At 42.5% G+C, this 18031-nt stretch overlaps 1 protein-coding gene across 3 annotated transcripts in view; it reads left to right on the forward strand.

Moving 5' to 3' along the window:
• The window catches only part of Pde4b (phosphodiesterase 4B), a 495360-nt gene that overhangs the window by 305990 nt on the left and 171339 nt on the right, over positions 1 to 18031 (forward strand). Inside the window, exon 1 of one of the 3 annotated variants that reach the window (XM_010605091.2) lies at positions 15602 to 16180. The exons of the other annotated variants lie outside the window; for them this stretch is intronic. Coding sequence (XP_010603393.1) covers positions 16131 to 16180 — 50 coding nt within the window. The 5' untranslated portion in view covers positions 15602 to 16130. Of the gene's footprint in view, positions 1 to 15601; positions 16181 to 18031 lie in introns of those variants that run through there. 3 annotated transcript variants of the gene reach the window in all.

The following is an 18031-nucleotide window of genomic DNA, read 5'->3' on the forward strand; positions in this document are numbered from 1 at the left end:
GTTTGGATGACATATCTGTTTGAAAATACAAAATAGTTCTGTTGTGTTTTGATGCATAATTATACTTGAAGATTTTGGGTGTAACCGAGCTGTGTTTGGGGACTTGGGTGATCATAACAATACTGCTTGATGTCAGAGGAGGGGAAACCCATTTTATAAGCTCTTCAGTTACAAGCTTCATTTTCTGCATCTGGAAGCAACTCCCATTGCTGTTTACAGAAATGCCTTAGAATATGGGAAATTCAGGAGCACTGTGGTATCCCTAAAAGCAGAACCAGATCTAGTGTTTCTTCTAATCTCCCTCTCTCACAAGACAAAAATTTGCAGCCCAAATGGCAGCATTGGCTATGGCAGGAACTCCACACCTGTGGCATCTAAGCAAGATCCGAGCTTGTTTTGTTTTGTTCATTGCTGGGATTGAATCCAGGGCCTTGTGCCTACTAGGCAAGTACTTTACCATTGGGCTATAATCCTATATCTCCCCCTCATCTAACATCTGTACCTTTAAAAGTGGCACTTGAGCTTCATATCAGCTAGGGTTTCAGCTAGCGATATGAGGGTAATAGTTAAATGTATAACTGATTTTAAGGGACTGGCTTCCACCCCATAGGGTCTGGCAAGTCCAAGCTTGTCAGGCATCCTGGGATCCTAGCGGCACAGGCTGGAATTAAGTCTGAAATTAATAGGTGAGGCCAGCAAGCTGGAAACAGAAGCAGGTTAGGTGCTGCAGTCTTAAGATGGAATTTCCTCTTGGTGGAGAAACCTGTTTTGGCCTTGAAGGTCTTCAAATGATGGCTGAGGCAATGAGGTGCCACCTATTACTGAGATGGTGTCTTTACTTAGAGACAGCTGGTGACAGACATGGGCCGCCTCTGCGGAGTGACTGTGCTATGGTTTAGATATGAAATGTTCCCCAAAGGCTCATGGGTGTGGAAGGAGACTGGATCACAGGGTGCTGTGTGTGTCAGTGAATTCGTCCATATTCGTAGCCAACTGTGCTGTAAGGAGGTGGGGCCTAGCTGGAGAGGTCACTGGGATGTGACCTGGAGGGGTGCACTCTTGTCCCTGACTCTTCCTTTCTCTCTCTCTCTACTTCCTGATGGCCATAAGGTGAGCAGCTGTCCTCCCCCAGGCCCCTCTGCCATCCTATTTCTGCCTTGGAGCCACAGGCCAGGGACCGGGACCAGGAGCCAAAATAAACCTCTTTTAAATTGCAGGTGTCCGCTAATTTGTCCTGGGGACAGGAAATTGGCTAAGACAGCCAGACCCCCTTCTCCCACTTCACATTCTTTGCGTTTGCCGGCCCCACGGCGGCCCGCTGACCCTACCCTGAAGGAGCCCTGCCCTCCTGCACTGGGACACTCTAGACTCTCCTGCTTCTCCACCCTGGCTGTCACATGCTCTTCCTCCCCTTGGACCATGCTCAGGTGTCCTTGTCCCTCCTGAACCTCGCTGCCTCTGGGCAGACTTCCAGGCATGGAGGAACCTTGCCCTTGCTTTGCATCTTTCCTCAATATCTTGACAGCAGCCAGCCCCTTCCTGGGCCAAATGGTCCAGGAACCTTAGGGATTTTTTTGTTGTTATTTTGTTTCATTTTCTTTTCTCCCGGCAGGGTGTAGAGCTTCCATGCCTGCCCCAGTCTTCATCCTCAGTCTGTACCAGGTGCTGTGGCAACGGCCCAGAAAGACTGAGATCAGTTAGATGAGTTTTCAGCCCTCTGAGACTTCAGTCTCACAGGGGAGACAGACAAGCAAACTGTAGGTGTCCGTCAGTATTTGTTGCACTGAATTAATTCCTGCGGTGGAAACATATTCGCTTTAATTTCACCCCACCACACACACACAACTCCCGTGGACAGATATTAGCCAGAGCAGACAGTAGGCTTGCAGTGAGCCAGGAAGCTTTGTCCTTACAAGACTTTCAGAAGAGCAGTGGGTGCATTGTGATGCCAGAAACATCAAGGAGGACAATGATCCAAAAATATCTCTGTTGCTAAGATGCTGACATCCACTGTTGGAAATTCATTCATTTGGACTCAGAATTAACCTATCACCAAACGTGCATGGAAGGAATTACTAAATACCTATGGTGATATTTCTTTCAAAATGCCTTTTCCTTCTTTGCCACTTGTCTTCTCTTCTTCCATTAAGACTTAGGTAGATTGCACCCCCCCCAAAAAAAAAAGACTCCCACCACCCAAAGCAGTGAAGAGCATTTCTTTGGATTCTCCCAGCATCCTGTGCCTATGAAAATAGCTAAATATAGAGCAGGATAGATTTTTTTCAGCCTCTGTTGCTAGACTGTTTATTGTTTGCCTGAGTTCTCCACAAGACTAAGCACTTAAGGGGAAAAATAGTGTGTTTTTCATTTCTGTGACTCCAACATCTAGCACAGCACCAAACACAGGAGGAAGCTGGTGGAACAACCGTGTGACTACATGAAAATGTGTCCTGGATAGAATGAGCCCAAGCATACGTGGGGAGAGTCCTGATGAAAGAGAACGGAGGAGCAGAGAGAAGGCAGGCAGAAAGGGGACCTCAGGGAAGCCAGTGTAGGGCCACTCTGGGTTCCCTGGCTACTTCGCGCTCTTTTGGGGTTTGGTCATGAGTGAAATGTGTGCTTTGTGGGGGTCCACAGTACACAGTGGGCAGCACTCTCGGCTGACGGGAGTTTGTCTGCAAGCATTTTGTCATGTGTAAAGGTGGCCGTGTATGCTTCATTTATAAACACAAAACTACTTTTTAAATATCTTACTTCTTCATGAATTGGGAGCTGAAATCTTCTCATGCCTCAATCTGCAGTCTACTGTTTCTTCCCTTTCGCTTTGAAGAACAAGTGAGTGAAGACCAACAAACACTGTTCTTCCCAAGTCCCAATCACTTGCAAGGCACAGATACCTTCATGAGTTTTCTCAGGTTATCAAGCCGGAGGTTTTTAAACTGTGTCTAGATCAGGGTTGAAGTTGGAGTTGATGATCTACTCTACTCTCCATTGCCGAATGAGTTCTCTTTCTCGTGGTCTCTTTGCTCCAGAGTTGCTCCATTTTTGTCCTGCTCAACCTGCTTTCTTCCTTTTTCTCTTTCTTCATGTCCTTAGCTCTCTGCCATTTCTCCCTGTTGCAATTCCACATGGCCCATCCCTAGTGCTCCGGTCCCCTCTACCTCGGGACCCCTCAGCCTCCAGCGTGCACGCCTCCAGATAGATACCCTCTGACTCACTTGTCTCAGTGTTGCCAAAGATGGCTTTTTAAAGTTAATTTTAGCAACAGAGAGGTTAATTTGCTTTAACAATGCCAAGAGATGATTATACTTTGTAGTTTTCTGAGTTACCTTTAGATTACTTATTATCTATATAATATACCAGGTGCTATTTAATATACATATGGGATCCACAGACAGCCAGGAAGTGTGCTACCTTCTGAGGTGCCCTGATGCATTTTCTGTGGTTAATAGAACAATACCACAGATTTGGTAAGTTATAAAGAAAAGTAGTTTATTTTGGTTCAAGGCTCTGATCAGAAGTTCAAAGAGCTAAGTCTGGTGATAGGTTCTTGTTGGCAACGTATGGAGATGGCACAGAGCCTCACATGTTTACACCAGGAGTGTGCAAGAGCCCCAGCCAAGTGGCTTCCACAGCCCACCCCCTCTCAAGATAACGCTTCACCCACAAACTCCCTGAGCACACGGGAGGGCTAAGCCATTCCCTCCAGCAAAGCGCTGGCCACCTGGAAGCGTCCCACGTGGCCTCACCTCTCCACAGCCCATCACGGGGTTAAATTTGAACATGAGATTAGAGAGGATAAACTGTACTCAACCCATAACGTGAAGATCCCACCTTCGGACGCCGTGACTCTGTCTGTGTTCACACCCACCAACTTTTGCCTTCCATTTACTCCCCCTTCCAATCCACCCCTGCAGGGTAATCTTTCCAAAACAGAAATGAACCATGACATTTCCTGCTTGAAATCATCAAGTCATTGCCATCTAAATTAATATAAAGTCTTTGTAAATAGGGGAGAGTGGAGGAGGTGAAGAGAGGGCAGGGTGATGGGGAAAAATGAGAACCAAGATCTGTCACGTAAGGGTACAGGATCCCAATGATCAATGTAACGGTACTGTACAGTTAAAAAGTACCAATAAATTCAATAAGGTAAAAGAAATAGACAAATAAATAAATAAATAAATTAGTATAAGGATGTTTGTTTTCTAATTCTCTAATTTCTTTTCTATCCATGCCCAGTCTCTTGCACTTTTGGATGTACAAATCCTGTGTTATTTGTGAAATTGTTGATGTAGTTCTATGTCCTTGCCTTTGCTCATGGCATTCGGGAGAAATAGAAAATATGGTATGGAGAGAAGAGAAATGTAAGAGACGGGTTGATAGAATTCATTGTCCAGAGGGCATCGTCTTAAGTAATGTATAAATTTCACAAAACCCCCTGTTGGCCTCTGTGTAGTAGGCATTTGATGTGTTTTTGTTGTCGCAGACTTTCAAAGTAACATTGGTGTTTTCATCTGATGTCAGATCTGGTAGGAAAGAGTGAATGAAAGGAATCTAAAAGGGTGAGTTCATTGCAACATGAACAATTTCATCCTTTTTCAAATTCAATAGCTATTCTTGTGGCTAACAAAGCAACTGTTATAAGATGAACACAAACAAGTAGTCAGGAGAGAGTTTATGGTACCATAAATATTTATAATAGGGACACGGTTCAATGCATTGTAGATGTCAGTTGAAGAAAGTTAGAGCGGAAGTGTCTGTTTAGAAAAATTATTAAACACCTGACACTTGTGTAGCCTTTTTAAATTGAGAAAACACACTTACATTAATTCTACTTAAAGTTCAATTCTTCAACCTCTCCCAGAACTTTATCTTCAGTGTGCAAGCACATTGTTAATGTCTCTGGCCTTTGCATTCTCTCTCTCAAATCAGGCCCTGCACCAGGAACAAACCCTGAAAGTCTGTTACCTTACAACAGAGCCAAGCCTTGAGTCTATGTTCTTTACTTCCTTACCTAGCACCCTTTCATCAGCCAACTCAGATCTTGTTTTGCAGCCCACAGCTCCTCTGAAACCCTTTCATCTTTCGTTGCTGTCTTTAGACGTACCCACCACATTCTCATGGGAATGCGCCCTTCTCTTCCCTGCAGATGGGGTTTTCCTCTGGATTCCCAACACCCCCTCCAACCCCTTTCTCCCCAGCCTCCTCAGTGTCCTGCTGCTCAGTTCTTGTCTCCGTCTACACTGACGTCCAAATTGGTCTCCGCCAAAGCTAGCAGCAGGTGACTATCTTGTTTATACCTTCAACCCAGGTCTGTCCCTTGAATTAGGCCTTGTGTATCCAGCAGCTCTCTTACTCCCTTTGGATAGATGTCTCAAGATTACCTCTCTAAACAGGAACTCTGGAAGACTGCTCTAGTGCAACTCTAGAAGATTGCTCTAACTCAACTCTGGAAGACTACTCTAGTCCCAAGAGACCCTTCTCACCAAAGAGTGCTAAGTGCTTGTGAGCACCCTTAGAAGAAACCCAGATATTCTCCTAATGCCTCTCTCTTTTCAGGCTTAGCCTGGCTTTGCCTTTCAGGTGCACCTGGAATCCAACCACTTATTATGCCCTTGACTACCTTTACCAACCAGGGCAAGAGCCAGCATCACCAGTCTGCACCTCTGGACCAGTTTACCAGCTGAGCTGTGCACTGCCCGCTTGCCCCTTCTACAGGGATCTGCACAGCGTGGCTGCCAGACTCTCCTGTGTTCCTTCTGATTCTGTTCACTGTTCTCCCGTCCATTTTCCTATCAGCTTTTGTCCCTTCACCAACTTACTGTTTTCTTATTCACCTGCAGTTTGTTTATGGCCTCCTTTCCCCCATTAGACTTAAGTCAATGGCATTTGTTCCTTCTGTGTCTCTGCTGTTGAGAGCACTGCTGTGCCATTGCAGAGGCTGAAAAGGTACTCATGGAATGAAAGAACGAGGCTTACATATAACTCTTTCAGCTAGAAGCCGTGTCCTCTTGACCAAAGACCATGTGAAAAGTGCTTATCTTTCCATGTTTTCCGTGTCTCTAGGATATTCTGGGGAAGCATCTTGAGTACCTCAGTGTCAGATCCTGCTGGATAAACGGAGGCGCGTGTTGTTCGGACAGCTGTACAGCTGCAGTCCGTTGGTGGCATGCACTTTTATGATGGACATCAGCCCCATGTCTGCTGATTTCGAGTTGTCTCAGATCACTGCTCCATAGGGCACATTCAAGGCACAGCCCCAAAAGCGTCAGGAGAGCCACTCTGAAGACCAACAGACAGAAACAACGCACATACCTTAGGTGTTTACATTTTGCACCATCAAAGCTGAAAAGAGCAGAAGAGAGTGCATGTTTATTAAAGCTGCTTCAGGTAGAGTGCTGTGAACAGTAAGTAGCCTCTTAGACACAAGCCTGAGTAGTCCGGGGGTTCTACCCAGTACCCTGAGCCCTAGCTCCCCGCAGGAGAGTTCTCTTTTCCCTTCATGGAGATTACTTAAAATCTCTTGTATTCCCTGATCTTTCCGCCCTTGAACTCAGGGCTCCCCACACTTGCCTGGCAGGCATTTAAAGTTGTTCCAAGAAGATCTGCAGCAGAATAGGGCAGCCCGCATTTTGGGGATGCTCCTCTGCCATCTTGTTTGATGTGGGACTCGGAGTTGGGTGTCTGGAGTGGCTGCAGACGGTTTCCACTGTCCAGAATAGCCTCCTCCCTGCCTGTAGGAAACCCCTGTTCCTCATCCAAACCCTGGGACTCTGCAGACCCCAACTTGCTGGCCAGACCAGAGATGAGCCAATTAGAGTCCTCACACAGGAGTTTTACAGTAAGCACTGAAGGGAAGAAAATGTTCTTCCCTCTGATCACAAGGCTGGGAGACAAAGCCCACAGCCACAGCCCACTGTAGGGAGGAGCTGGGCTCAGAATTTGCTTGACATCCGGTGAATAGAGATGGACCAGAGCCAGAGACACCCAAAGGTGTCTGAATCCCTCTATTGCATCTCCCTGGAGCTTGGCACCGCCTTTCCCCTTTCAGTGCTCACAATGGCTTCATTATGTCAGCCCATCCCCCGCCTTTGGACCATGTCCATTTTCATTGGTGCTTCTCACTAGCAACTTTGCAGGAACCCTAAATAATACATTAAATCTCCACTTTATACACATGAATCCCAAGGCATGGAGAAATCAGATTATTATCTACTAAGAGGCTGAATGAGACTTAAACTCAGGTCTGTGGGTTGCTCCTTATCCCCTTCTCTGTGCCCCACTGGGTCTTGGTGGCTCCTTTCTAACCCTCTAAAGGAGATGCTAGCACTCAGGGAGTAAACGTGGGACAGTTTCCTTAGTGTGTTGTTATTTTTTAAAACAGAGACACACCTCTGATTTATATACCTCCCCCAAGAAAAGAAAGAAAAGAGAAGACGATTCTAACTATCAATAAGCTCACACAAGTCCATTTAAAGGGTGGGGTTTTTATTTGTAAAATGACCATGTTGGAAAACCAGTGACCTATGGTTTTCTTTCCTATGGCAAGTTATCTAAAATCAAATTGCTTCTTAGCACCTCTGAAGATCTAATTATTCTGCCCTTGCCTGGAGGGTTTATTTAAATATGAAAACACAGAGCCATCAGGAGGAGGTGCCTCTGTCAGACTCCATGATCTGCAGCCAAATTGGCTTCCAGCCTCCAGCAGTAACTCTTGAAGAGTGCTGTGAGAACACCAGTGTGTTGCTATCTCCAGCTCACAGTCCTGTCCTGGTGGACATGTGTGCCCTGTCAAGGAGGGATTAAAAACATCACAACTAGTCTTCTGGGAGAGGAAAGGGCAGTTGTTTTACCTTGGAAAAATAACAGTAGACACTCCTACATGTTGGAGACTGGGATGAATGTGAGCTCCTACCCCTAGCATTCATACTAGATGCCCAGTCACTGCCCGGGAGTGCCTGGGCTCTGTGTATGAGCACACCAGGCACAGGGTACAGGAAGCTCCCTGCAGTACTGACACACACAGCAGGCACAGACACATAGACCTGAAATACACACACACACACACACACACACACACACACACACACACCTTTTTGTGTTTTCTTTGGAATTGTTCTAGGCTGGATGCTGGGAAATTGTTCCCTGTGGGAGCTTTTTGATAACTGCCCCAGTCTAAGTATCAGATAATGTTACCCTTTGAATGCATTTCTGGCTTAACACTCAGTTCTTTGAATAAGAAAATTCATCTTTTCACAATCTCTTTTCCATAGAAATTCTAATTTATTTAAAATTCATTATTTATATGGTACTTTATTATTTGCCAGCTGTTTTAATGCAAATTACTGGTTTAAATTATCTCCTAAACCCATAGCATCTATGCAGATATTCCTCGTTTAATGACCTGTTTAAGGACAGTTCAGACTTACTGCCGACTCCTCAGACTTATGACCTGTCTTTTTTGTGTAGTTCTGTACATCTTGTTTATAGAGCCTTATTGTCTTTCCTTGTACAGTACACTGTGTTTATGCAGCACTGTAAGTTTTGCTCATTGTACTGTACATATAATACAGTGCTGTGGTTTTATGATGTTATACATTAAGTGCTACAAGTAAGAGCTAAGCAAATTAAAGCAAAGTCCTCAAGTTAGAATTTCCTTTGGCCATTTCTTTAATCCAAATCTTATACTGTACATACTCCACACAGTTCCTCATTTAGTGATCAATTCCATCAACGACGTAGTCACCAGACCCTACCTCCATCATTAAACAAGGAGTGTCTGTATTGCTATTTATATGTTGCCCATTTGCCTTTTATCAACAGGGCAGCTCTATTTGCACTTAAACATTAAGACACTGAGGCTCAGTGAGATCCCTGGGATACGAGGCTCATCAGTGCAGTGTGTCTAAGGATAAGTCATTTATTCCCATCTTATTTTACTTAGGCTTCTAAGAGTGCAAAGAACAAGAGCTAAAGAAACACACACATCTAGATTGGAACCCCACATTCACCCACTGGCTTGATGACTTTGAACACACAACTTCTGGGATCCTGGGTTCCATTGTCTTTGAAATGGAGACAGTGGTTACAGAATTGTAAACTTAGCAGTTACACAAGGAATTACAGAAACCCTGTGGCACTTACAAATGCTGGTGTAGGTACAGTACTTTTACTCATCACCTTGTAGTAGGTATCATTAAATGGTTTTAGTTTAAACCCAGTTTCTCTTGGCTGCTAAACAAAAGAAACAAAAAGTGCCCTATTCTGGGTTAATATATGAGGATCTATCAAAGCTCCGATGTTCAGGGCTTCAAAGCTCCAAGGACTTTTTACCTCTTCACTTTTTCTCTATTTAAAAACTACTGCAAAGGGACAAACTCTGAGGTTTACTAGGATTCTTTGGTAGTAAGGTTCATGGACTTGGCTTTAATCCCCACCACCAGTGTGACCACACACACACACACACACACACACACACACACACACACACAGAGAAAGCGAGAGAGAGAGAGAGAGAGAGAGAGAGAGAGAGAGAGAGAGGGAGAGAAAGAGATGCTTAATTTCTACATACTTGTAAAAGCTTCCAGATTTGCTTCCATTATTAATTTCTAATTCCATCCCATTGTGTTGGGAGAAGGTACTTTATATGATTTCAGTGCTTTAGAATTTATTGAGCTTGTCTTATGGCCCAGCACACGGACTATCTTGGAGAATGCTCCATTTGCACTTGAGAAGAATGTGTATTCTGAAAGAGAGAGAGAGAGAAAGGGAAAATGTAACAGTGTTTGGCTTCCAGGGAAGGGAAGGGGCCTGCCACTCGCTCCCTTACTGCTGCCATCTGAGGCTGGTATCTCATGGATACTGGTAAACCCTTAGAGCATCAGACTGGGGCTAAGTCAGCTAACTTCAGTCTTCCATTACTACACTTCTCTGCTTGCTGCCCAGTCTGTACTGGCTTCTGGTCAGAGTGTGTAGATGAGGTAAACTGAGGAGTGAGTGTGTTGTTTGGATAATGAATCAATGAGTTATCATTTGTGAAGATCTAATCCAACATGACTTGAAGTCAGTTCCTTGTATTGTGGTCATTGTCAAATCATTGCACTTTTCTTAGTTCATTTTCAAATATCCCAAATCAAGATAATAACGCTACCACCCCCCTAGGGTTATCATAAATTTTCCTCCTGGAAAAACATTAGCCTAAGATTCTAAAGAACTGAATTCTAATCTTCCCTGCTTCTTGCTGGCTACAAGATTGGCCAATTTTAATTCTTCCTGAGACTCATCTGCAGGAAGGAATTTTAACAAAACTGGCCATGAAAGGTATTATGAGTGGTAGATAAGGTTCATGGTAGACAGAGTTACCTGGAGAACTGTGCCTGCCACAGTAGCTGAGACACTGATGTTGGCTGAGATTACGTCTCGATGTCAGTTCCTTCTCTGTGAGATCAAGATGAAGATACTTTTCTTTTTAGAAGATTGTGATGGTGACATATAATGATAAATGGGAATGTCCTCTGAAAACTCTAAAATAATGTCTAAAGACATTATTACTTATTATTAGTTAAGTTACTAATAGATTGCTATGATTATTTGAGTAAGATTATATAATTACTAAATTAATCATTATAGCTGCTCTTATTGTTTCTAAATCAGATTTTTATTTTTTTCATATTAAAGAAATACTACAATAAGGGGCTTGTGGCAGGGCTGTGTCTGGTGTTGCTGTGTCTCACCACTGAACAAAGCTGCACTCGCAGGTGGGGCTGGTGCAGTGTCTTTCATGCTGTCAGCTGTTGATGCTCTTCCTATTTGCCTCTGTGCTCTTAGGTAACATTTATTCCTCATAAGCTTTAAGCACATATCTTTAGTCACATTTTTCTGTAAGTGTGTGGATCCTGGCCATCACTTTTCTTCCATTTACTTCCAGCCTTCTCAGCTGGAGGCCACCATCCACAATCCACAGTCAGCAATGTGTGCCTCCAGCAGACAGCAGAAGAGAGCCATTTGCAGGCAGCATCCTAGCCCAAGGTAGTCTGTGTGTCCAGACCACCCCCCCACCCTGGAATTTCTACCACTGGTAGTTCGGCTGTGACAAAAAGACTGGCAGTCTCTGTTGCAGGCGGTGTAGAACTATGTAGATGCAGGGTCCACAGTCCGAGGACTCAGATCCAGGCACCCACTGGCATGTTTTGGTGAACAAGGCTGTGTCTGTCAAGCTTGGATTTTTAAAATTACATTTGGATCCTTGATATGCTACTATAGCTAATTAACTATGACCATGGGGATATTGTGGACCCTTCTTAGATTCACTTTCTGTTGTAAAATGAGAACAAAAATTGTTCTTACTTCCAAGTGTTGTTAGGAAGATTAAATGAGATAAATTGAAAAGTATGTTGCCATATTTATTTATATTGGCTATTATTGTAGTATAATTATGTGGCTGTTATTGTAACATTCGGTAAAAGAGGCAAATTACAGTTTATTATTTTTAAGACTACTGTCTAAGGGTCAATTTTTTTCTCCAGGAGACTCAAAAATGAAATTTTTTCCTTCTTCAGTTTTGTACATAAGCTAAATAAATTTCATTGCCAAAAAACTTAACATTGCAGGTAGCATAAGTTCTTAGATAAGATCCTAGGAAACATATAACACAAAACCACACAAAGAAAAACTAAAATAACTAATAAGTGAATAAGATTTCAGAAAATAAGATCAGCATACAGAATCAATCGTAATTCTATATATTTGCAACAAACAACTTAAAATGAATTAGGAAAACAATTTACAGTAACAACAGCATAAAGAATACAATACTTAGAAATGATTTTTCCAAAGATATACAAGGCTTATTTGCACTGAAAACTACAAAAGTTACCCAAGGAAACTAATAAAGAGCTAAGTAAAGAGAAAAGTATCCCATGTTCATGGATGGTAAATCATAATTTTTAGATGACATTATTCCTCAGAGTGGATTTACAAACTCAATACAGTCCTTATCATGTCCCAATTGCCTTTTTTTAAAAAAAAGTGGTCCTAAAATTAATATGAAATTCAAGGGACCAAGAATAGCCAAAATGAACTTGAAAAAGAAGAACAAAGGGGGAGGACTTTCCCTTTTCAGTTCAAAGATCTACTAAAAAACAGTAGTATTTTATTGGTATAGAGTTAGATCCATGTGATAGCTTTGAAAACCCAGAAATAAGCTCACATGAGAATGACTGATCTATTTTTCACCCAGGAGCCAAGACAATTCAATGGGGAATGGAGCAGTTTTTTCAAAAAACAGTGCTAAGCCACATGGGAAAGAATGGAACTGGACTCCTAATTCATACCATAGGCAAAAGTTAACTCAAGATGAATCTTATACCTAAAAGTAAGAGCTAAAAGAATAAAAAGTGTGTAATACAACATAGGACTAAATATTTTTGACATCAGATTAGTCAATGGTTTCTTAAGGCAACAAAGGCACAAATAACCAAGAGATGGTAAGTGAAATAGACTTCATTAAAATTAAAATCTTTCTGGTTTTGCTTCCAAAAACACTATTTAAAAAGTGAAAAGCCTTTTTCACAATCCACAGAATAGTAGAAAATGTTTGTTAATCAAATTTCTGATAAGATACTTGTTTCCAGATTATATATAGAACTCTTACAAGTCAACAATAAAAAGGTCAAATAACCTAATATTTTCTTTAAAAGTATTTAAATAGGACATTTATCCAGCAAGGAAATCCAAGTGGCCAATATCATATGTAAGTTATACCCAGCATCACTTACAACCAGCAAAATGGAAATGAAAACCTCAGTGAGATGCCATTTTACCCCTGCTTGGATGGCTGTAGCTAAAAGAGCAGACAGTAACAAATATCGGAAAGGAGATAGAGAAATCAGAACTCTCATATGTTGCTGGTGGGGCTGTAAAATTGTTCAGCGATCCTGGAAATATTTGGCAGTCCTTCAAAATGTTAGACACAGGGTTATAATATGACTCCATGATCTCATGACTAGATTTATATCCAGAGTACAAAGCAAGAAGAGTCTGGGAAAATAAAAACAGAGTCATACAAGAATGCAACACATGAATGTCCAGGAAGCATTATTCATATGTAATAGCTAAAAAAAGAAAGCATAAAAGAATGGTGTGTGTCCATGCCTTGGAGGCTTTAAGATAAAGAATGAAGTACTGATCAATGTCATAACATAAATGAACCTAGAAAACTTCATGTTAAGTGGAAAAAGCCTCATGCAATATGTGTGACATGTATAAGTGTGATATATAGTACACACATGTAGAGTAGGATTCCATTCATTTAGCATATTCACAGCAGGCAAACCCACACAGATAGGAAGTTTATTAGTGTTTGCCAGGGGTGGGGGTTCAGGAAACATTGCATGGAGATAGAATTCCTCATTGAAATGGTGAAGTTGTTATAAAATTTGATAGTGGTAACAGGTGCACAACTCTGAATATACTGAAAACCACTGAATTGGACACTTTATAAAGGTGAATTTTACAGCATGTGAATTGTTTCTTAAAGCTGTTCTTGGAAGTAAGGAAATTCTGCTTTTTGATTGATGTTATCCAGTTGAAAAAGAAAATAAGTGATTTTTTTCTCTTGTTCCATTCAAGAGTCAAAGCATACCGTCCCAATGTGGACATGGTGGTGAATTAGTGTGAATTGTGTGTGAATTAGTGTGAAGTGGTGAACTAGCCACACCATCATCTTCAAAATCCCCCTTCTCAGTGACCCCAATCTTTGATGATCTTTATTTCTTTCATAACGTAACAACAATCCTTTAGCAACATTTGCAGATGTCATCCTGCTGCCTGGTTTAGATTAAACAAACCATATTTGCCAGTGCCTTTTTCTTCTCTGTTGAGTCCTCAATAATTACATTCCTCCCCTAACCACCAGAGAAAATAAAGCCTTTCTTATAAGAGTTACTTGTGGCCCAAAATATCATTTTCATGAAAACTGCTTCTATTTAATTATGAACTGATGCATTATCTTCTTTCTTGTTACATGTAAGTCTGTGGACCCAAGCATGTGTTTACTCACTTACTGATTCATTCATTTTCAACAAATATTCATTGAGCACCTGCTCTCCGCTAGGTGCTGAAGCAGGCACTGACAATAGCGCAGTGACAAAAATACAGAAACCCTCTTTCTCTGGGACTCAGTTCCTAGTGCAGAGACAAAATGAAGCATCTAGTAAATCCGTGGTACCGTGGGGGATGATACACACTGAAAGAATAACAAAGCAAAGTACAGAGGGTGCCGGGTGGGGGTGGTCTGGCCAGGTCTCAGTAACAGGTGCCATTGAGTGATGACATGACAGAGTGTAGGAGAGAGCGCCCAGCCACCCAGGGAGGAACGCTTCAAGGCACCTGGAATATCCACTGACACCTCTGAGGTAGGGCACACCCGGCGTGGCAGTGTCAGCACTGTGAGGCAGGAAGCAAGGAGTTAGTGAGCCCCGCAACCTTACCTCGATCTCTGGTGCACTGAAAACCCTTGCTCTCACCTTGAATGCCGCACAGACCAGGTAGACAGTTTGGCTGCTGGACGCGGGGCCTGAGTTGAAGAATTATCCTCAATGCTACTGTGAAAATAAACTGTAGAGAGGCAAAGCCACAAGAGGAAGTCCCTTTAGAGAACTGGTTTCCAGCTGGACACAGCGGTGCAGAACTGTAATTCCAGCACTTAATAGGCCGAGGCAAGAGAATCATGAGTTTGAGGCCAGCCTGGGCTACAAAGTGTGGTCAGTGAGAATAAAGAGTGAGACTCTGTGTCAAAAAAAAGCAAGGAAGGAAAGAAGGATGGGAAAGAGGTGGGAAGGGAGGAAGGAGAAAAAGAAGGAAGGAAGGAAGGGAGGGAGGAAAAAGAAAACTACATGTCTCACCGTGGATCTCCTGTCATGCGTAAAATTCCTGCCCCCCAGCCAGCTTCTCTGAGACACGGTGGAGGTTGGGAAGTTGAGATGTGGGAGCACACCTGAAAGGAAGAAATCAGATAACCCAACTGGAAGATAAATAAGACTAAGTGAGGCCTCAAACGATAGACAAAGGGGGAGCACTTCAGACCCGAATCTCGCTTGATTGCATTTCCTATGCAGTGTGGCTGCTGTCCTCAGAGATCCGGAAGGGGGACCCTGCACTCACTGTCTGGTGTCTTTGGGGCACGTTTGGCACTTCAGGACCTGCCTTTGGATCTTCCCCGATCTGAGGATCTTTAAAACTATGCCTGTTCTCCTAGGTGAGTAATGATCCCGGTGGCCCCTGAGGCTAGCGGCTCTGCTTAGCTAGAGATGGGCAGGCCTGGGCTGCAGGTGACAGTTCAGACTCACGCTTGTGTGTGGAGAGCAGTCGGACGAGCTGGTCCCAAACCTCAGAGGGGAATTCATTATTCCGGTTGCACTGTTATTTCTTTGTGTAACATAGACATTTTCTCTGCTCTGTAATCTTCTGCAGTGAAAAGGACTTTTAATCTCTCTGGGGTTCTCTTCTTTGTTGTGGTCTCCATATGTCATTCGGGAAATCTGACCCCAGTGAGAGGTGTTCTCTCACGGAGCACGGACCGGGCTAAACAATGCAGATCCAGTCAGACAAGAGGCTCCGGAGCTCCCAGAGCAACACACAAGGTAGAAGGAGAGAGGACTGCATTTGATTAATCTGATCGCTGTAAACTTCGGCAAAAGGAAAGCCCCAGACATGCTAACATGTCACCAGGCGTGGAGGAGAAAACAGAGCGACAGAGAAAACAAAAGAGACTATTGAAGGCAGATTTTTTTTGTACAGTTTTGGAAACTCCGATTCCTTCCTTTTCGGAGGTAAATTAGACGAAATGCTCCCCACACTGTGGGAAGCATCGTCAGACCCGGCTGCGGATTGACTTTCTCATTTGATTTCTGAAGGAAACCAGTGCTGATGCTCCTCTCTGCTGATTGCTAAGTCATTTGTATTCACATTGAAAATGATATCACTCTGCAAAGGGAAGTGACATGCCATCGGAAGGAACAATAAAAGGACAAAGAGCCCAGTGGCGCCCATGTGTGCAGGGAGATGGGGGCTCAGTGACAATGCGCTAAACTGCCCAGTGGTGGGGGCTGCCCCCGCGTCACCCCCTCAGGATGCTGAACGTTAGCGACTTGCCTCCTCCTCGGCGACATTCATGGATATGGTAGGTGCTGGTGACGCTGCGGACAGCAAACTTTGTCTGACAGTTCAGGAGTAGAGCAGGGAGATGCCTTCTGGTTCAATCACCGAGCAGCCAGGAACTAAAAAAGATAAGCACAACGCTAGGGGGGAGATTATGCTTTATGAAACTACATGAATTTGTGAGGAAAATACTTTGAGTGTGTGCCTGCAGTAAGAATTATTTATTTGTTTGTTTGTCTGTTTGTTTTTCTTCTTCATTTTCTTTCTCATTCAGAAGTACAGCACACAGTGAGTGGAACTTCCTGGAACAGTAAATTAGGTTTCCTCAGGCCAGGGTGAAATGTGTGAATGATCTTCATTTTGCTTGGCTTGAAGTTTAAGATAAAACTATATTGGAAAATCTTTCCTCTATTAAATTCTTACAAAAAAGAAATATGAAGTAATAAGTAGTTTTGATGAATTCCAAAGACCTTTAACCACTCCCAAATGTACATTTTAGGTGGCTAATGAATAGTGAATTTTTAAAAATTCTTTTGAGCTATAGAGAGATTGAAAGTACTTTGTTTAAAATGCTTCTGAGTCTATAAAGTATGTCTCCATTTTGAGGGCTGACACAGCAAGAAGCATGGAATAACAGGACAGGTGGGAGATAGCAGATACCAAAAACCAGACCCAAGCAGTGATCTGATACTGACTTACTCTTCTGTAATTGCATAGTCTCAGGTTTATGTTTATAGCAGAACAGAAATATCTCTGCATACATTTTAAACACAGGCATTGCTTGCTTGAGGTCACCTAATTTTTTAGCCACTCTGAGTGCCACATCTTCTACAGGGCAGAGACTGTGGTGGGTGTGATTGTTTTGCTTGGTGCCTAGTTCACTGCCTCAGGAATTCATTCAGTATCACTTTTGGGGGTGTTGATGAGAAAATCAGAAGAGCAAAGTACTCTTTCTCTTTGAGCCTAACTACTTCTCATATACCAAACAATGATTTTTTTCTGAACACTTTTTTTCTAGAATTAATAAAAAATGTGAGGTATATGCAGAAGAAGGGGGCTTAAAATTTTTACTATTTTCATCAAACAAGAAATTCAAAAGAGAATTTTGACTAATTGGTTCAAAAAATAACCATCTTCATCCCATTTAATATAACTTCTACTGAAGATAGTCATGAGCTTCAAAGGGTGGAACATGAATGTTCTGCCAAGAAATAAAAAGGGGGCAGTTTCTTAAAACTAGCAAATATTTGAGTGGATAGTTAGGGAGGTTATTGGCTTTCAGACCTTTGAAATACAATTAATGTCATTGTGAATTTCTAAAAGAAGACATATTAAAATGGAGAGAAGATGAGTTCAACTTACCTGAGCATCTACCCCTTTATTGGAGTGAAGTATCAGCAGACTGCAACAGATCTCTGGAACAGTCTGGGAAATGTGCTGTTGTTTCAGTGAAACAAACTCTGCTTAAAGAACCAAACCAGTACAGATGAAAGAAAAGTCTAGTTTCCAAATGTACAAGCTTAGGTGAGCCTGAACTCCAATTTTATTCCTTGTGAATAAGTCTACAATGCCTTCCCTGAAATAGTACAAAAATTTTGGTATGTAGAAGCACCTAACATAGGTACGGGCACAAAAGTACACATGAAATCAAATTCAAATTAAGAATTAAATACAAAAAATGATATGGCTAGTATGTGCCAGACTGTAATGTTCATATGAAATGTTAAAGAACTTAGCCCAGGGCCTGGCCCAAAGAATTAATCCAACAAGTGTTAGCCTTCCTTGTCTCTTACATTACCTATAAGTTACACTAGCACTGTTAGAAGTTCAGATTGCTTCAGTAATGATATACTGTTTAGATCAACATTCTAAC

The sequence above is a fragment of the Fukomys damarensis genome, unplaced genomic scaffold (genome assembly GCF_012274545.1).
Source record: "Fukomys damarensis isolate Sample0158 unplaced genomic scaffold, DMR_v1.0_HiC HiC_scaffold_33, whole genome shotgun sequence".
Classification (NCBI taxonomy): Eukaryota; Metazoa; Chordata; class Mammalia; order Rodentia; family Bathyergidae; genus Fukomys; species Fukomys damarensis.